Source organism: Salvelinus sp. IW2-2015, linkage group LG4q.1:29, assembly GCF_002910315.2.
Source record: "Salvelinus sp. IW2-2015 linkage group LG4q.1:29, ASM291031v2, whole genome shotgun sequence".
Taxonomy (NCBI): Eukaryota; Metazoa; Chordata; class Actinopteri; order Salmoniformes; family Salmonidae; genus Salvelinus; species Salvelinus sp. IW2-2015.
In genome coordinates, this window is record NC_036842.1 from 73,473,251 (window position 1) to 73,494,306 (window position 21,056).

A 21,056-nucleotide genomic window follows, 5' to 3' on the forward strand; every position below is an offset into this window, starting at 1 on the left:
GACCCATCAGTCAGTGCAGGCAGAATCGTTACGCTACCTGATGTAATACAATGAAGCCAGCCAGGTATTTACTGCATCAGTCCAAAGTTACCAGAGTAGAGGAAAGGAGAGGTGGAGAGGAAGCCACGTTGAGCTATTGAGGTGTGAGAGGGACATGCTACCCCTAAACCTTTAGGAACATACAACAGATTACACAGAGAAGAACAGACCAGGAAACCATCTTGAGAACATTCAGCAATAATTTATTTTCATAATCTGAAGAACCACCAATTCTTCTCATCTGGACAATCCATCATCAGGTGCCAACAACACCATTTAGAAAAATGGAAAGTTCCTATACAAAGTCTTAATAGAAAAAAGAATAAATTAACTGGAATTCAGTATTTTTTTGTGTCAATTCCACATAGTTTTTTTCTACAACACCTTTTTTTCGTCAGGTTACAGTTGAAGAGAACCAATAAAATCATGTTACATGCTCTATGGTCTGGTGGATGGGTGTCCTACTGCCTAAAGGGACGGTCTTTGCTCTGCACAACGTATTAAAACTATTGACAACAATGAGGAGAGTCTATATCCTATGTGACAAAGCGGTAACTGGTCATCATATAGCACCTGAAAGGATTTTTACTATGTCAGAACTTAGAAACAAAAACCAAAGAAACAACTAATACTGGTTCATATAAAAAGGAACATGGTTATGTTAAAACCCCCACTTAGGCTTACAGTGAATGTTAAAACCCCACTTAGGCTTACAGTGAATGTTAAAACCCCCACTTAGGCTTACAGTGAATGTTAAAACCCCCACTTAGGCTTACAGTGAATGTTAAAACCCACTTAGGCTTACAGTGAATGTTAAAACCCCACTTAGGCTTACAGTGAATGTTAAAACCCCACTTAGGCTACAGTGAATGTTTAAAACCCCCACTTAGGCTTACAGTGAATGTAAAAACCCCCACTTAGGCTTACAGTGAATGTTAAAACCCCACTTAGGCCTTACAGTGAATGTTAAAACCCCCACTTAGGCTTACAGTGAATGTTAAAACCCCCACTTAGGCTTACAGTGAATGTTAAAACCCCCACTTAGGCTACAGTGAATGTTTAAAACCCCCACTTAGGCTTACAGTGAATGTTAAAACCCCCACTTAGGCTTACAGTGAATGTTAAAACCCCACTTAGGCTTACAGTGAATGTTAAAACCCCACTTAGGCTTTACAGTGAATGTTAAAACCCCCACTTAGGCTTACAGTGAATGTTAAAACCCCCACTTAGCGTTACAGTGAATGTTAAAAACCCCCACTTAGGCTTACAGTGAATGTTAAAACCCCCACTTAGGCTTACAGTGAATGTTAAACCCCCCCACTTAGGCTTACAGTGAATGTTAAAACCCCACTTAGGCTTACAGTGAATGTTTTAAAACCCCCACTTAGGCTTACAGTGAATGTTAAAACCCCCACTTAGGCTTACAGTGAATGTTAAAACCCCCATTTAGGCTTACAGTGAATGTTAAAAACCCCACTTAGGCTTACAGTGAATGTTAAAAACCCCACTTAGGCTTACAGTGAATGTTAAAAACCCCACTTAGGCTTACAGTGCCCCTCTGTAGAGTACGTACAGGAAAGAGGTTGATAAAAGAGTTAATCTTCTTTAACTATAAAAATGTTTGTTTCTATGGAGTACAGACAGTATGGGCATAGGGTACCTAGAAGAGGGTACAGCACACATCACCACATTGGGTTCAAAGGTCAGAGGGGTCAGGAGTCAAAAGTCAAACTGGGGGTTTGGGGGTGTTGTCATGGATACAGAATGCTTCTCTGTCTAGGAGGAAAAGGTGAGTGGAGAAGGGTAGTATTTTTGTTTTTTTGAGCATGCATGGAATGGTGTGAACTAGCAGAGAGGTGTCTCATCCATGGGAAATGGACAGGCTAATGAGCCTTAGCCTAGCTGATGGCAGACTGCAGTCCCTCAGTGGTTCTAAAGAGGTAAACAACAGGAGTTCAAAGTTCATAAGAGACACAGCATTTTTACCAGGACTTTGCAGTGTGGCAGGGTTGGGGAGGGGGCCGTGAAACTCGTTCAAACGGAAGGAAATTCAGTCCTCCATGCCGCTTGGTACAAGTTCAACTAATTTGACGGGCTCAGATTTTTGTGCAACATTTAAACAATGTTTTCAGATGTTTGTTTTTTTAAGATTCAAGGGAGAATATAAGCCTTTACAAAGCACAGGCAGATGTGAGAGAGGGACTGCAATTCTTTGCTTTGTTTGGGGTTTTCTACACTGTCCACACATACAGCATTACAACAACGTTGGGCAGAGGCTTCTTTTCCCCAGCAGAAAACCAGAAGGTGTGCTTTAAAATACCTGCTTAAGAATTGGTTTGTGACAAGAGTTGGTCTATGTAAGCGAGAGTTATATGGAATCTACATGTTCTCTTTGAGTCACAGCTGTGTTACAGCGGGATACGGTGATGGCCTCCATTACTAAACAAAGGTCAAAATTCAGAGTTCATTGATGACATTATCTACACAGTAATGGTGCTTTCAAGACAACTGGGAACTCAGAATAAAACGAGTTCAAATCATGACATCAGTGATCTTCAGGTTGGAGAAGTCGCAGCTTTAGGATGATCCCAGAGTTTCCGACTTGGAATTCCGAATGACCGTTCAAAACAATTTTTCCCAGTTGGAGCTCGTTTTTTCCCCGAGTTCCCAGTTGTCTTGAACGCACTGAAGTCCGACGTCGGAGATTTCCGAGTTCCCAGTTGTCTTGAACGGGGCACAATAAAAGCACAATGATATAAATACCCTTTTGGTGCCGGGGTGACATTATTTATATTCTAGATATGTGTGTGTTACTCTTATATCAAGTCTGAATTTACTCTTACATCATACATGTGTTGTTATGCAGATGTTTTTAATCCCCTTATATGTATCAAAAAGACAGGAGGAGAACTAGATGAAAACTGGTTCTGTATATAGTAGGCCTATAGTCTTCATACATAGTGTGTAACTGTGTATGTTGTGCTCTGGTAACAACACTTAGATTGAATACTTGACACAGTTACAATAGTCAACACCCCACATAGCAGATCCAGCTCTGATTGGTGTATATACCTCTCCCTGATGTTCTTTTGGCTCTGGGAAGCAGGTTCTCTATATAGCAGACACTGGGCTTGTTCGACATTGCGGCCGACCGTGCAGGTGACTGCTGACTGACTTAGCTACAAATCACCTTGCATCATAAATAACTTATTATTATTTGTAGATCAGTCAGTCAGTCAGAATTTACCCATGATATATCATAGTTTTGATGCTCTCGAACACGGCCACTTCCTCCACTAGACTAGGAACCGGGCCCTATGGGATTTGTTGTTATATGGTTTGTAATTTTAGTGAGTGGCTGTTTTCAGTGCTGGGTTACTGTACAGACTTTAAGCACCACCATAGATGGCACTGATGAGAAAAGTGTGTGTCCACAAACAAGATGTGTGTGTTCTGACTGGTGATAGGAGAGACTTTAGGCAGAGAGAATATAGCCTGAGATAGTGACCTGTACAAACGAGTACCCACTGGTACTGAGTTTACAGGCCTCATGCCTGATCTAAATGTTTACCCTCAAATATACTACCCTAGTGTCTGAGACAATGACCAATCGTGGAGTTGGACAGACAGATCGACGTCACAGAGACAGACTGGTCCTTAAACATGGGTTGCATCCCATTTTTTAACAGAGGACTAGAGGACTGCGCAGAGAGTCAGATATCACAACGCCTCGAGAAGTGTTTAACATCTCACCAATCTTATCATATGCGCAGCTCGACTGTGAAGGAGGGGTGCGCCCTTCGCTACAGCTGTGTGATCGATCAGCTCCACATCATACGCCCATCACCAGAGAGAGAGAGGAGTGAGAGGCACACACAGTCCTAAGCATCCAATCAGCTTTCACTTCTCACCAGGAAGTGAAACGAAGGGGTGGAGCCAGATGAAATAGACCACTGAAAGCCTGCAGATATGATTGGAAATAAACACCCCAAGCTATATGTGGTCTTAACCCCAAAACTGCTACACATATAGCTACAGTTTCACCCATCACAAACTCAAGACATTGGCTTTCAGTGAGATTCCTTGCATATTGTGGCTTGGCCTTTCAGGGCCCAAACCTTGAGTAAGTGTCTGTGGCCTGTGGCTAACAGTCTGTCCCCGTCTATCTCTGATCTGGCTGTGCAGGGCCCCCAGTCTGTCCATAGTCTCCCAGTACAGCTGACCACAGTCCCCCAGTATACAGTAGTGGCAAAACATCCCAGTCCAGGAGCTCACTGCTCAGTAGAAGTGTGGATCATCCCAGTAGTTGATCAGTGTGGCTGGCTGTTGTACACTACCAGTTCAGATTACTGACATCCCAGTAGACGTGCTGAGCAGGATCCCAGTAGAATTGATCAGTCTTTCAGTTCCTTTGAGGACTCCTAGTATTGTGGGGTGTAACTCCCAGTATGATAAACCAGTTTTCCCAGTGTGTCCATGGGACTGGTGCCATTGGTCAGCCAGATGGATCTTTGGTTGTGGGATAGGAGTTGGGATTGGGATTAGGATTTTTGGGAATGTTTGTATGTTTGTCTAGTCTTTCAGATAATCTAGAATTGTCCAATAATCCACTCTGCAGTTTTCCTGAAGAGTGAAATATATTCTGAAGGTTTTCATAAAGAGGGGTGAATAGAGTCTCTCCAGCATTTTTTTGTTGTTGTTGTAGAAAACGATAGAGAGAAATAAACTAAAACATAAAACATGAAATTAATGAACCTAGCAGATCCAGTGTACACACACACAGGTCCAGAACATGAGCCAAAACACATGGGAGCACACTGGCAGCACACTGGGGTCAGGGGTAGATATGAGTCAGGGCCTGGTGGGCTGAGTGTAGTCTGGGCTTACCCATCCTCCCCCCTTGCCCATTCCTGGTTATCCTTGGGCTCAGACTGGAGCAGACTCAGGGTCAGGGATTAAAGGTCAGAGTTCACGCTCAGAGTTCAGGATCGGAGGCTATGGTTGGCTGTTCCACAGCAATAGTCGTGTCGGTCCTAGAACCCCTAGTTCAGCCAAGTCCGATATGCACAGAAACTGATCAAGGGAAAGATGGATGAAGGGAGGAATGGATGAGGGTTTCCTGCCCATGATAAGGCCAATCTAATCAGCACTGGAGGAGAGGTTGGTGGGGGCTGTAAGGGTCAGTTGAGATGTTGGAGGTTGTGCCAGTAAGGATCAGTGTTGAGGGTCAGTGGGTGGTGGTCAGTAGGTCAGACCAGGGTTCCAGGTTTGGCCTTGTCGTGTCCGTACCACTGGACATCTGCCAGCTCTGAACACAGAGGACTGCTGAGGAAACAGCTATCATTGAATGACCTGCAGAGAGAGAGAGAGAAAGAGAGAGAGAGAAGAGATGCTTTGGTGGTTACTTCATTTGTCTAGACCTAAAGCTTTTGTGAAAACAACGTGCACAATCCATGATGCCTTTACTTTTCCGGCCTCATTTCAAACTGATCTCTCAATCCTCCTATATCTCTGTCTCTATGGCAGATCACACGTCCTGTTAGTGTACCAGTCTAAAACTACACTAGGTGACTAGAGCGCATTTATCACTCCCCTTCATGGTTTTATAATGTATTATGGTGGATACACCCTGTGGCTGCTGCTTTGCTATCCTTGAGATGGACTGAATGTGAGCACACGTCACGAACAAGTCAACAGTGAGAAATGCCATTGAGTTGAATAAGTTCAAGTTCAATCAGAGATGGTAATACAGTACACTAGGGCTGTCCCCGACTAAAAAATATAATGGTCGACCAAGAGTTGTCTGTTCTTTCGACCAATTTGATTGGTAGAAATATTAAAACGTGTATTTTTCCATATATAGACACATCCTATTGTTTTAATCAAATCAACTATATGCACGTAGCTTATCTGATGCTTTAAGCGAATTGTTTGATTAAATAATTAAGAAACACAAATGACTAGAGGGAGTCCGACCGCAATTGATTTGATTGTGCTGCCGGGCTCAGACTTGCTGCGCTGTGCTAAAAAAATAAGACAGCGAGTGACTGTGTGACTAGCTCCCGTTGTCTCTCTCTCCTTCCTGCTGCAGCGACCAACACAGAACATCAACAGTGTTTATCTCGCTGTCCGTGTTGCTGAAGCTGCAACATAATTACAGCCATTTCTGACTGAAAAGTTCATGTTACTGAAATCCCTAATTTGTTTAGGAAAAACATTCCCTATTCCCTTAACCCTTGGTCTCTTTATGTGACACATGTATGCATTGCATGCACGTGACCAATAGGGCCTGACCTATAGCATATCATAGTCACTTCATTAAATTGGTTATAACAAACTCTGAACACCATAATGGATGCAGTGGACGTGACTAATAAACTTGAAAAGGGGGAATGTTTACTGGTTGCTCAAGAGGTAAAGGAGAAGTCAGATGTGCGGAATAAATTTGACTAATTATGGAAAATACTGGAGATCAAGAAAAAGAAAGTAAGGAGCAAGCGTATTATGTGTACCAAACCAGTGCTGTTAGATTACAATATCACTTTTTGTTTGAAACAACACAAATAAATGATAAGTGTACCAGAGAGTCTGTATTTTTTTGTAAAGCCTTTATTACAGCAAAGACTTAAAACAGTCGCATTCATTCGTGAATGCAATTTATGAAATGGAACAGTTTAGGCCTATTGATTGTTTACGCTAATTATTCAATGGTTGCTTTGTTTTTTTATTTTTAAAACTAATAAGCTTGATTGCATTTCACATCATGAATGACTCGTATGCTGTGTGATGACATTAACTAATGAATGATTGATTGATACAGTATCCTATATAAGTATTGAAATAGAGGCCTAAGTTAGTTATGGTATTAAGACTTAACAGGATGCACTCTCAGGCCTACAGCTCGATGGTGGTTATACAAGGCTGCTATACTAAGCCTACTAATGATAACGACATTACTTATTATTGTATTGATGAACATAAAAATTATTGTAATAATAACAATAACAAGGAAATCAAGGGAAAAGGATGGTTATTATTATTAATATATTTTGTTGGACAATTTGAAACAGTGTAAAAGACACTAAATAATTATAAATAATACCAGAGGCTGGTCTAAGGTAAAAAATATGTAAAGCCTTTATTACAGCAGAGCAAAGATTAAAAACAGCTACATTTGTGATATTGGCTAGGTGTGCACGGAACCAGTAGGTTATTAAACAAACATTCAAACTGGCAACAAAATCAGGATCTGTCTTATTTCTGTAAATATACAGTGTATTCGGAAAGTATTCAGACCCCTTCTCTTTTTCCACATTTTGTTACGTTCTAGCCTTATTCTAAAATGGATAACAATTATTATGCATCATTGAAGGTCCTCTATCATTCTTAAATGGAAGAAGTTTGGAACCAATAAGACACTTCCTAGAGCTGGCCGCCCGGCCAAACTGAGCAATCGGGGGAGAATGGCCTTGGTCAGGGAGGTGACCAAGAACCGGATGGTCACTCTGACAAAGCTCCAGAGTTCCTCTGTGGAGATGGAAGAACCTTCCAGAAGGACAACCATCTCTGCAGCACTCCACCAATCAGGCCTTTATGGTAGAGTGGCCAGATGGTAGAATGGCCCAGTCCCTGCCTTTATGGTAGAGTGCCTTTTACTCCTCAGTAAAAGGCACATGATAGCCTGCATGTGCCTTTTACTTGCACATGAGGAAACCTGGCACCACCCCTACGGTGAAGCATGGTGGTGGCAGCATTATGCTGTGGGGATGTTTTTCAGCGGCAGGGACTGGGAGACTAGTCAGGATCGAGGGAAAGATGAACGGAGCAAAGTACAGAGAGTTCCTTGATGAAAACCTGCTCCAGAGTGTTCAGGACCGGAGACTGGGGCGAAGGTTTACCTTCCAACAGGACAACCACCCTCAGCACACAGCCAAGACAAAGCAGGAGTGGCTTCAGGACAAGTCTCTGAATGTCCTTGAGTGGCCTAGCCAGAGCCCGGACTTGAACCCGATCGAACATCTCTGGAGAGATCTGAAAATAGCTGTGCAGCGATGCTCCCCATCCAACCTGACAGAGCTTGAGAGGATCTGCAGAGAAGAACGGGAGAAATTCCCCAAATACAGGTGTGCCAAGCTTGTACCCAAGAAAACTTGTGGCTGTAATCACTGCCAAAGGTGCTTCAACAAAGTACTGCGTAAAAGGTCTGAATACTTATGTAAATTTGATATTTCAGTAAAGAAATATATATAAATGAGCAAAAATTGCTGAAAACCTGTTTTTCCTTTGTCATTATGGGGTATTATGTGTAGATTGAAAAAAAATCTATTTAATCCATTTTAGAACAAGGATGTAACATAACAACATGTGGGAAAAGTCAAGGGGGCTGAATACACTGTATATGGATGTTTTATAAAGCCAGGCACATTTAACAGGCTGTTGATTATAGACCTAATTAAGTTGGGGTTTCCTCTCTCCTCATTTTCTTAGGCAATTAAGGCAAGGGCTGTTTTCTCGTCTCTTATCTCCGCTGCTGCCTTCGCTGCATTGTTCTCAATATGCTGGTTAACTTTGCTATTATGCACATAGCAACATGGTCTAGGAAAAGGCACCAATTCAACAGTGCACTGATGTGTTTCAGAACCGCGGACAGTGTCCACTATTCAATGTGGGAGAAAGCACATTTGTTATAAAATAATATTATTTTTATTTGTGTTTCACCATTGTTCTTACATAATATCACCATATACAATTTCAGAAGCACATGTCTTAGTAATGGACTGTGCCATCCCCACGGCCTCCACAATGGATCAGTGCACACAGACAGACGCGAATCAGATAGGTGTCTTGTACACCATGTTTAAAAACATTTATTTTGTTGCTACTGCTCGACTAAAGAAATCTCAGTCGACTAAATGTATTCAGCCCTACAGTACACTGTTAGAAAAAAGGTGTTATCTAGAACCTAAAGGGTCCTTTAGCTGTCCCCATAGGAGAACCCTTTGAGGAACCATTTTTGGTTCCAGGTATTACTTTTTCCACAGAGGGTTCTATATGGAACCCAAAAGAGTTCAACCTGGAACCAAAAATAATTATCCTATGGGGACAGACTTTTTTTCTAAGAGTGTACAGTAGTGAGGGTTAGGGTTTACTGTAGAGAGCAGCTACAGGCAGAAACATGGACAGCCACACACAGCAGACATGCAGTCCAGTTACAGCCATAGAAACAAAGCAGATAGAACAGACACCATTCCCAAACCTGCTATTAGAATGGATTAGAAATGGGAAGACCCTATTCAACTCAGCAGTTGGTACAATACTTAGAATCTAGACAAGGGATTCTATTTCTACACCACTGATCTAGTTCAGGTTCTGTTTCTACATACAGTGGCTTGCGAAAGTATTCACCCCCATTGGCATTTTTCCTATTTTGTTGCCATTTTTTTTTTGTATCATTTCATTTACACAACATGCCTACCACTTTGAAAATGCAAAATATTTTTTATTGTGAACAAACAAGAATTAAGACAAAAACATTGAAAACTTGAGCGTGCATAACTATTCACCCCCCCAAAGTCAATACTTTGTAGAGCCAACTTTTGCAGCAATTACAGCTGCAAGTCTCGTGGGGTATGTCTCTATAAGCTTGGCACATCTAGCCACTGGGATTTTTGCCCATTCTTCAAGGCAAAACTGCTCCAGCTCCTTTAAGTTGGATGGGTTCCGCTGGTGTACAGCAATCTTTAAGTCATACCACAGATTCTCAATTGGATTGAGGTCTGGGCTTTGACTAGGCCATTCCAAGACATGAAATGTTTTCCCTTAAACCACTCGAGTGTTACTTTAGTAGTATGCTTCAGATCATTGTCCTGCTGGAAGGTGAACCTCCGTCCCAGTCTCAAATCTCTGGAAGACTGAAACAGGTTTCCCTCAAGAATTTCCCTGTATTTAGCGCCCTCCATCATTCCTTAAATTCTGACCAGTTTCCTAGTTCCTGTTGATGAAAAACATCCCCACAGCATGATGCAGCATGATGCTGCCACCACCATGCTTCACTGTGGGAGACTGTTCACCATGCTTCACTGTTCACCATGCTTCACTGTGGGAGACTCCCACATGGGGAGTCTCCCACATGCCTTTTGGCGAACACCAAACATGTTTGCTTATTTTTTTGGGCCACTCTTCCGTAAAGCCCAGCTCTGTGGAGTGTACAGCTTAAAGTGGTCCAATGGACAGATACTCCAATCTCTGCTGTGGAGCTTTGCAGCTCCTTCAGGGTTATCTTTGGTCTCTTTGTTGTCTCTCTAATTAATGCCCTCCTTGCCTGGTCCGTGAGTTTTGGTGGGCGGCCCTCTCTTGGCAGATTTGTTGTGGTGCCATATTCTTTCCATTTTTTAATAATGGATTTAATGGTGCTCCGTGGGATGTTCAAAGTTTCGGATATTTTTTTATAACCCAACCCTGATCTGTACTTCTCCACAACTTTGCCCCTGACCTGTTTGGAGCGCTCCTTGGTCTTCATGGTGCCGCTTGCTTGGTGGAGCCCCTTGCTTAGTGGTGTTTCAGACTCTGGGGCCTTTCAGAACAGGTGTATATATGCTGAGATCATGTGACAGATCATGTGACACTTAGATTGCACACAGGTGGACTTTATATAAATCATTATGTGACTTCTGAAGGTAATTGGTTGCACCAGATCTTATTTAGGGGCTTCATAGCAAAGGGGTGAATACATATGCATGCACCACTTTTCCGTTTTTATTTTAATTAGATTTTTTGAAACACGTTATTTTCTTCATTTCACTTCACCAATTTGGGCTATTTTGTGTATGTCCATTACATGAAATCCAAATAAAAATCCATTTAAATTATAGGTTGTAATGCAACAAAATAGAAAAAATGCCAAAGGGGGTGAATACTTCTGCAAGGCACTGTATCTAGTCAAGCGGATCTATTTCTACGTCCCTTAGCTAGTTCAGGTTTCTATGTCTTTGTGTCAGGACTCATTCTATGGGGTGTGTTTCTACGTGTTCACACAGGATTGGTTCTATGGTCTATGGTTCTACATTGTTTTTCTGTTGTTCGCTGGTCTATCTGTTGTGTTTCTAGGTCTGTGTTCTGGCAGTCCTGGCAGACAGACAGTACCTCTATGCTTCAGAGCTGGGCTGAGGGGGAGACTGACACACGTCTTCAGTAGGAGAGCTGTCTGCTGTACCGCTAAACCAGGAAACACACAGACAGACAGACAGCAGAGAGGTTAGTACAGACAGAGAGGGAGAGAGATGAACAGGGACGGAATGAGAAGGAAAAAGAGAGAAGAGCGAAAGAGAAAGAGAGGAGAGAGAAGTTAACAAATCACTCTGGCGTATTTAGTGTGAGGGTGAGAGTTAGAACAACGTCAAGTCCCAAGTCCTTTAGGAAGACAAGACAGCCCTGTGATCAGTAGCTAGACTGAGTCCCGTGCTGCAGAAGGGCAAAGGGTGTGTGTAGGTTGGAGGTTATAAAGAGGTTATAAAGAGAAGCAGAGCTGAAGATGCTTTGATAGGATGCAGATTATGTCCTGTGAATTGTAATACAGGAGCCAGAGCTTCTAACCTTTACCCTTTAACCCAGGGTTAAAGGCCCAATAGGAGCAGGATCCTGAGTGCCTGGTCTTCATCCCCAAACACGTTATAACAAAATCTGCCAATGATGTATTGGTGTGTGTATGTGTATGTAGTTTGTGTGTGTGCAGTTTGTGTGTGTGTGTGTGTATAGGTTGTGTGTATGAGTATCTTACCCGCTCTGCCAGTTGAGGATGTGTTGTGGGCTGCAGGGGGGTATGGGGGTGGCAGCCTGTTCACTGGAGGGAGTCACACTCCTCTGGCTGTGAGGGGAAGCTGCTATACAGAGAGACACACAGTTATACACAGTTACACACAGTTATACACACACACACACGCACAAAGACAAAGGTCGGTGGTCAGGGGCTGCGGAATCCCAGCTATGCCTCAGATAGGGGGCTTAAAGTGGGGGTGTGACCATTGTGACAAACAGGCTCCTTTAGTTCAGGGATCGCTTTACGCACACTCTCCTTAACAGAGGCCCCTCTCCTTCACACACAGGCCTTGTTGGCGCAGTAGGCAGCACATCAGTCTCATAATCTGAATGTAAATAATAGGAAATGTAACATCTATCCTTAACACTGCCTGAGCAAACCCAGTCAAAACTCCAAACTTAGCTTTGAACATAAACTATGTCTGTGTAACCTAATGTAGCTGGTGTAAAATAAAAATAAAAACTGTCGGGAGAGGGTCTCTGCTATTCAACCAATCCAGAAAAAGTGGTAGAGGAGTTCACATTGTTCACATTGTTAACATCCAAAAGCGGAAGTCGTGTTGTTGCGACCCCGCTGAGGGTGATGAGTGTGTGGTGTGTTGTCACCCACCTGGCGATCCCTTGGCGAGCGTCCCCACCCTGTTGCCTCGTCCGTGTCCCAGAGTGCCTTGCAACGAGCCGCTGTCTGACGCATTGGAGCCACAGTGACTCCTCTCCTTTAGACTGCCCGATGAGCGCTGGTACCAACACCTCAGCTCGTCCGACACCACCGCCCTCCCCCCCCCTCCCCCCTCTCGCCCCAGTGAGGGGAGTCCGTACAATCTGGACCGGGCGGAACGGGGTGAGTCTGCCACTCCCCTCTCCCCCCTCCTCACCCCCCCAGGTCTCCTTGTAGAGCCCCCGGCTGTGTAGGAGCTGGAGGTTTTGATACTGGGCCTTGACGCTGTAGTGGCCCTCCTGGTCACTCTCCCAGGCTGCGCACCACCACCGGGTTGGGGCTCTCCTCTACGTACAGGGGGTACTCTTAATCCGGTACTGGGACGAGGGCTGGCTCTGGCTGTGGAGGTACACCCCGTGCTTCCCTTGACCCAGTCCCGCTCCCCCGTACCACCGCCCCCTGATCCGTTCTTGGCTGCAAGGTTGGGCATGGAGCCAGAGTTTAGAGAGGAACCACCAGGTGACCTGCCAGACCTGGAGAGAGAGAGGATATACACACATAACACTAGAACATGTCACAGAGACCTCCAAGGATTGCTGAACAAGTCCAAAGTAAACCCTGGACACACCCAGCTCCTGCTCTCTGTACTAACCTGTGCCTCTGGCCTCTGTCTCTGCCTGGCTTTGGAAGGGGAGTCCCTCTCCCAGGGTTTGGAGTAGTTAGGGTTGGAGCCCCGGAGCTACCCCAGGGTAGTAGTGTCTGAGCTGCTCTGGGAAGTTACAGGACGAACAGTCATCCAGCGGGTCCGAGCCGTGGAGCTGTCGCTGTCCCTGGGGCAGGAAGAAGTCAGGGCTGCCCAGGGCTCCCAGGGTTCGGTGGTGAGTGTGATGTGTCAGGTCAGAGGCCAGCAGCTTGCCCTGAGATCCAGGCTGGAAGCTTGCGTTCCTAAAGTGCTTGAACCAGACTGTGCAGACGGGTGGGACTGATCCACAGACCTGCGTGAAAGGAGGGAGAGATGGAGGGAGGAGATAGAGAGAACATTATTCCAGTATAGTTGAGGCTTTGACCCTAGTGAGGTGACCGTAGTAGTGGGGCGGTTATCTGAAAGGTTATTCCAAAAGTTAGTCTAGCGGTTACCTTGTGGAGTGTACATATTGAGGGGTCCGGGTCTCAGTCAGGGGGGTAGAGGGCATGGCTGGACTGGGCGCTCCAGTGGAGGAAGGCTCCTGATGGGTCTACTCTGCAGAGAGTACTGCCTCTGCCTCCCCACAAGTACCAGAGCTGGGGAACCGCTAATTGACTGGCCAGGGAGAGAGAGAGCACTTAAACATTACTATTGCTATTTTCTAAATCATTCTACTATCGTTAAACCAACCTATCACATGCCCCATTGCCCCAGTAATAAGAATCTATCGTCATGCAACAGAAGTTGACCTCTCACCTGGAGTGTGAGGAGCGTTTTTTTACCCTCTCGTGAATGGTTCGTCCAGCGAGACTCGCTCCACATCTTGGGTTTGGATGGGGGACTTGTCGTATTCGGAGCGAGAGTAGTGCCAGGGTGCCTAAGGAGCCTTCTAGGGACTAAGGGGAAGGGGCCGGCTGTGGGAGGAGAGGCCGGGAGGGGCCTTTTGTGGAGATGCGTGCCGGAAGGAGAAGGTCGGGTCCCTGTCACCTGGGGTCGTCTGAAGAGAGAGAAGAGAAAGAGGGAAGGTGTGAGTATATTTGGAACCAAGGACTGATCACCCCAATCCACAAAAGTGGAGACAAAATTTGACCCCAATAACTACCGTGGAATATGCGCGCGTCAACCAGTAACCTTGGGAAAATACTCTGCATTAACAAATCTTAATTTTACCAAATTACCGTACAACAGACATAGTTGATTCACCCTACACACCCTAATTGACAAAACAAACAAACCAAACAAGGCAAAGTCTTCTTATGCTTTGTTGATTTCAAAAAGCCTTCGACTCAAAATTTGGCATGAGGGTCCTGCTTTTCAAATTGATGGAAAGTGGTTGGGGTAAAACATACGACATTATAAAATCCATGTATACAAACAACAAGTGTGCGGTTAAAATGGCAAAAAACAACACACATTCTTCACACAGGTGACGTGGGTGAGACAGGATGCAGCTTAAAGCCCCACCCTCTTCAACATATATATCAACGAAAATCGCGCGGCACATAGAACAGTCTGCAGCACCCCCAAGCCTACCCTACTAGAATCCGAAGTCAAATGTCTCTACTGTTTGCTGATGATCTTGTGCTTCTGTCACCAACCAAGGAGGCCTACAGCAACCTAGATCCTCTGCACAGATTCGTTTAGACCTGGCGCCTGACAGTAAAATTCTCAAGAAGACCAAAATAATGGTGTTCCAAAAAAAAGGTCCAGTCGCCCAACCACAAATTCCATCTAGACACTGTTGCCCATATAGAGCACACAAAAAACAATATACATACCGCGGCCTAAACGATCAGCGCCACGGGTAACTTCCACAACTAAGTGAACGAATCATGAGAACAAGGGCTAAGAAGGGCATTCTATGCCATCAACAAGGAACATAATTTCAACCATACCAATTAGGATCTGGCCCTAAAAAAAAATTACTTGCAATCGAGTCATAGAGCCCATCTCGCCTTTTTTGGTTGTGAGGTCTGGGGGTCCGCTTACCAACCCAAGACTTTCACAAAATGGGATACAAAACCAACCCAAATTGAAGACGTCTGCATGCAGAAATTCTGCAAAAAAAATCCTCCGCCTCGTGTCTTAACAACGTAGAACACCAAATAATGCATGCAGAGCAAATTTAGAGCCGATACCCACTAATATCAAATCCAAAGAAAGAGCCGTTAATTTATAATTCTACAACCACCTCTAAAAGAGCGATTTCCCAAACCTTCCCATAACAACAAAAGCCATCACCCTACAGAGAAGGCGAGAAACCTGGAAGAAGATCCCCTAAGCAAGCTGCGTCCTAGCCTCTTTTCACAAACACCAAACACACCCCACAGAAGCCCCAGACAACAGGCACAATAGACCCAACCAAAATCATGAGAAAAACAAAAACATAATTAACTGACATCATTGGCAAAGAAGTAACAAAAAAAAACAGAAGCAAACGTAGAATGCTAGTTTGGCCCTACAACAGAGACTACCACAGTGGCAGAATACCCTGACCCACTCGTGACTGACCCAAACTTAAGAAAAAGCTTATGACCTCAAATGTACAGACTCAAGTGACATATAACCTGCTCAGTGAGAAAAGCGCCGCCTAGGCAGACATTGGCTCTCAAGAAGACAGCTAATCGCTCACTGCCCACAAAATGAGGTTGAAACTAGCTGCACTTCCCTAACCTCCTGCCAATGTAATGACCATATTAAGAGAGACATATTTCCCCTCAGAGTACAACAGAGCCACAAAGAATTCGAAAACAAATCCCAATTTTTATTAACTCCCATATCACTGGGTGAATTCCACAGCGTGTGCCATCAAGCAAGCAAGTATTTGTGACCTGTGCCACAAGTAGAAAAGGGCACCAAGTCAAGCAACACAAGACATTGTAAATACAAACCCATATTGTGGCTTATTTATTCCTTGTGACGTTAACCAGTTGTACATGTTACAACACTGTATATATATAATATGACATTTGTAATTGTTCTTTATGTTTTGAACTTCTGTATGGTAATGTTTACTGTTAATTTTTATTGTTATTTCACTTTTGTATATTATCTACTCACTTCTTTGGCAAATGGTAACACATGTTTCCCATGCCAATAAAGCCCCTTGAATTGAAATGAGAGACAGAGAGAGAGACAGAGAGAGAGAGAGAGGAGACGGAGAAAGCAAGGAAGAGGAGGATGAGAGGGAGAAGGAGACAGAGAGGAGAGAACAGAGAGAGACTAGACGAGAGAGAGACAGAGAAGAGAGAGGACCAGAGAGACGAGACAGAGAGACAAGAACAGAGAAGAGAGAAGAAGAACAGAGAGAGAGACAGAGAGCGAGCCGAATGCAACGAAAGAAAGAGAGCAGAGAGAGAGAAGAGAGAGAGAGAGAGACAGAGAGCGAGACAGAGAGAGAGACGAGACCAGGGAGAGCGAGAGAGAGACAGAGAGAGAGAGAACAGGACAATGACAGAGACAGAGGAGAGCGAAGAGAAAGAGACCAGAGGAGAGAGACGCGAGAAACGGAGATGAGAGACATTTAGAGACAGAGGGGAAGACAGGACAGAGAGGACATGAAGAGAGAGAGAGACCAGAGAGACCCAGAGAGAAGATGAGAGAGCAAAAGAGAGAGAGAGGACAGAGAGAGACAGAGAGAACAGAGAGAAGAGAGAGAACAGAGAAAGAGAAGAATGAACAGGAAGACAGAGAGAGACAGAGAGAGACAGAAAGACAGAGAGACAGAGAGAACAGAAGACAGAGAGAGGACCAGAGAGGACAGAGAGAGGTAAACATACCGTCTCATCCACAAGGACCAGAGCGATCCGACAGAGAGCTGTCCTCTGAGGCCATCGGTGGCCTCGGATGGTTAGAGAAACAGAGGAAAACACTCTTTACTATGGGCAATTGTTGACGGTAGGTAAGGTGTCCTGTTTAAAGGAAGTTTTGGAGCACTTCTTGCCGTGGTCTGTTGAGTGATGTTGTTTGGCTGTTATTCGTGAATTTTTGATGTGTCAGGTATCGTGTGGCCTGGTCTCACCCTGTTTGTTACGCCTGTGTGGTTCGTAATAAGCGATTCTCTCAGCATGTGTGTAGTCTCACCCTCTATTGAAGCGTAAGCGCGTTCGTGGGTTGCTTTCCAGAGCGGACACGTGTCGTTGATGACGTTCTCTAATCGGTCCTGGAGTTCCTCAGTGCGTTCAGTAGCGACGTCTTCCTCTGTTCCTCAAGCTTCTTACTGCCTCACGTGCGGATCGCCGGCCAACCGCCTCGCAGCCCCGTGATCTGTGATTGGATGGCAACGCCCTCTGCTAGACGCTCTAGCTCTTCCTCCTGGTAAAAGAGAGAAGAGAGAGAGAAGAGACAGAGAGAAAGAGAGAGAGAGAGAGAGAGAGAGAGGACGGGAGGAGAGAGGAGAAGAGAGAGAGAGAGAGAAAGAGAGAGAGACGAGAGAAGAGAGAGAGAGAGAGAGGAAAGAGAGAGGAGAGGAGATAGAGAGAGAGAGAGAGAGAGACGAGAGAGAGAGAGAGAAGAGGAGCAAAGAGAGAGAGGAGAGAGAAGAAATGAAGAGAGAGAGAGAGGAGAGATGGCGAAGGGTTAGGAATATGTGACACACGTGTACCACACAAACACATAACTGTGTGCACAAAGAGAAACAAAACAACACACCAAGCTATCACACCACTCAGACTGAGTAACTCCGTCCACCGTCCACCAGTAGTAACCTACCAAGCATTTCCCAGGCCTGAAAAACACAATTGAGGAAATCATCTGATCTTCCTTTCTTTCCTAGTTCTGTCTCGTCTCCCTTGAGAACTTCTAAAAACACCCCCAGCTCCCCCTAACCCTCACCTTAACCCCCCCATACTCCCCCCAACCTCACTAGACCCCCCCCACTTCCACCCCCTAACCCTACCTCACCTCAGACCCACTCCCCCCTAACCCTCACCTCACCTCACGACTCCCCCCCATTCCCCGCCTAACCCTCATCCACACACTCACAAAAAACACCCCCCCCCACTCCCCCGCATAACCCTTCCACCTCACCTCAGACCCCCCCCACTCCCCCCTAACCGCGTCACCACACGCTCACAACAAAACCCCCTCCCCCTACTCCCCCCTAACCTCACCTCAGACCCCCCCCCCACTCCCCAACCCTCACCACACCTCACAAACCCCCCCCCCCACTCCCCCATAACCCTTACCTCAGCCTCAGAACCCCCCTCCAAACCTCACCACACCTCACAAACCCCCCCCCCCATACTCCCCCATAACCCTCAGCCTCACCTCAGACCCCCCCACTCCCCCCTAACCCTCACCCACCACACTCACAAAAAACACCCCCCCCCCACTCCCCCTAACCCTCACCTCACACCCCCCCCTACTCCCCCATAACCTACCTCACCTCAGATCCCCCCCCCTAACTCCCCCAACCCTCACCTCACCTCAGACCCCCCCCCCTACTCCCCCATAACCCTCAACCTCAGCACACCCCCTACTCCCCCCACCAACCCTCACCTCACCTCAGAACCCCCCACATACTCCCCCCTGAACCCCTCACCTCAGACCCCCCCCTCCCCCCCCCCCCCACCCCCTAACCCTCACCTCAGAGCCCACCCTCACCTCAGCTCAGAATATACACCCCCCCTACTCCCCCCTAACCCTCACTCACCTCAGAGAAAAACATGCCCCTACTCCCCCCTAACACCCCACCTCACCTCAGAAAAGACATGCACCTACTCCCCCCTAATACCTCACCTCAGAAAACAACTCACCCCTACTCCCCCTAACCCCGAATCCGTCACCTCATAACCACCCCCCCCCCCCCTACTCCCCCTAACCCTCACCTCACCTCAAGAAAAACATGCCCCTACTCCCCCCTAACACCACCTCACCTCAGAAAACATGCACCTACTCCCCCCTAAACCTCACCTCAGAAAAACACACCCTACTCCACCCCTAACCCCCCGATCTCACCTCATATAAACACCCCCCCCCCCTACTCCCCCCTAACCCTCCACCTCAGAGAAAACATGCACCTACTCCCCCCTAAAAACCTCACCTCAGAAAAACCACACCCTACTCCCCCCGTACCCCCCGATCTTCACCTCATATAAACACCCCCCCCCCTACTCCCCCCTAACCCTCACCTCAGAAAAACATGCCACCTACTCCCCCCTAAACCTCTCACCTCAGAAAAAACACACCCTACTCCCCCCTAACCCCCGATCTCACCTCAATAAACACACCCCCCCCCCCCCCCCCTAATCCTCACCGCAGAAAAACAGAACACATAGGCCTGTTTCACACATGCACACGCGCACACAACTTCCCTTAGGAGAGAGAGTGGTGATGTATTGAGTTAGGTCAACATCTCCCCAAGAATACCTAGTAGAGGAATCCCTCTTAGCTAACAATCTCTACATCCCACTGCCGAATGACCTCTCTGTTTGTGTGTGTGTGTGTGTGTGTGTGTGTGTGTGTGTGTGTGTGTGTTCTGAGGTAACAAGGTTTGACTAGTGTAAAATCTGAGACATCTTTCTGCTTGCCTGGCGGTTTCCTAATACTTTACCACTGGATCAGTTTCAATGCATACAATCCAAGACACACACACACACGCGCACGCGTGCGTGCACACAAACACATGTACGCTCGCTTGCACACACTTTCTTTCTCTCCCACTATAACCGCTTCCTGTGGTAAGGAACAGACAGGCTATTTTTAGTCAGCCCTGTAGCAGCGGAAAATATATTACGGCACAAATAGAAGAACAGTGAGAAAGAGGAATTGAGGATTGACTTCAAACCAGATCTAAGAAGTTTCAGACCGCTGGTTTAGTCACTGCCCCACTTACTTCCCTGCTTCAACCAATCATCTAGGATCAGTTCTCCATCCCCAAGTCTTAACCATATCTACTGAACGGAACCACTGGAAACAGTTGGCTCTCATGTGGACTTAGGGAAGTACCAGTTTGAGTGTATTCTCTGACCTCTCTTTTCGGCTTGATCTTGTGTTCGTCCAGTTTGAAGGCAGGGCCAATCTTCCTCCTGACTGTCGGAGGCTCCTCCCCTGGATCTAATGGATACTCCTTAGGAAGCTTCCCTGTCAACTCCTAGAGATAAGAGGGACAGAAATACATTATATTGATCATTAATCATTGATGTGTGTGTGTGTCTGTGTGAGTGAGTGAGTGTGAGTGAGTGTGTGTGAGTGTACATGTAGTGTATGTTTGTGTCTTTGTTTGTGTGTGTGTTCGTGCGTGCATGCATGTGTGTGTCTTACCGCCTCTCTGATACAGATGTTCTTGAGGTCCTCTAGTCTCTGTTTGAGTGTCTCTTCCAGAGCCTCCTGCCTGGCCCTCAGTGCTGCCAGCATGTCTTTCTTAGCTGTCTGAGAACTGTCCGACTCCTGGGAACCTTCACACACAGATCAGAGATGCAGTCAGAACACAAAGAAGTTAGCACTAAACATGGACCAGAGCGTAGAACCCTGTCAGAAACAAGCTTACTGTAACGTTACTGTGTGGAGCACACATATACATACACCCAAATACAGCACTGACAACATTGGAGCCCAACACAATGGCATTTTCTGACCCAGACCTCCAGAGAGACAGAGAGAAACAAGGAGAGGGTGAAGGACGGGGGAGGGGCGAAGGCACCTGCCGACAACTCAGGATGTTTACCGGGAAGTGAGTGGAACGCTTCGATAAGGAGGTCTAAGACTGTGTGTGGTGGGGAGGGTGTGTGCATGTGTATGTGTGTGTGTGTGTGTGTGTATGTGTGTGTGTGTGAGCGGGATGGGGCAGCCGAGGACACAGTCTGTGACGCACATTCTCCAACTCTGCAGGCACAACATCGTGCCAGCCTCTCCCTCCCC

The 21,056-nt window shown here is 46.0% G+C and overlaps 1 protein-coding gene across 1 annotated transcript in view; it reads right to left on the reverse strand.

The window, feature by feature from the left end:
- Positions 1–221: 221 nt before the first annotated feature.
- The window catches only part of frmd4a (FERM domain containing 4A), a 62,045-nt gene continuing 41,210 nt past the window's right edge, over positions 222–21,056 (reverse strand). Inside the window, 21 exon segments of the mRNA XM_070439760.1 lie at positions 222–5,391; positions 11,816–11,918; positions 12,464–12,662; positions 12,664–12,822; positions 12,824–12,879; positions 12,882–12,928; positions 12,964–13,044; positions 13,177–13,244; positions 13,246–13,467; positions 13,469–13,496; positions 13,498–13,506; positions 13,649–13,704; positions 13,706–13,726; positions 13,728–13,767; positions 13,769–13,803; positions 13,953–14,193; positions 17,356–17,417; positions 17,419–17,456; positions 17,459–17,510; positions 20,167–20,289; positions 20,460–20,593. Coding sequence (XP_070295861.1) covers positions 5,289–5,391; positions 11,816–11,918; positions 12,464–12,662; positions 12,664–12,822; positions 12,824–12,879; positions 12,882–12,928; positions 12,964–13,044; positions 13,177–13,244; positions 13,246–13,467; positions 13,469–13,496; positions 13,498–13,506; positions 13,649–13,704; positions 13,706–13,726; positions 13,728–13,767; positions 13,769–13,803; positions 13,953–14,193; positions 17,356–17,417; positions 17,419–17,456; positions 17,459–17,510; positions 20,167–20,289; positions 20,460–20,593 — 1,877 coding nt within the window. The 3' untranslated portion in view covers positions 222–5,288.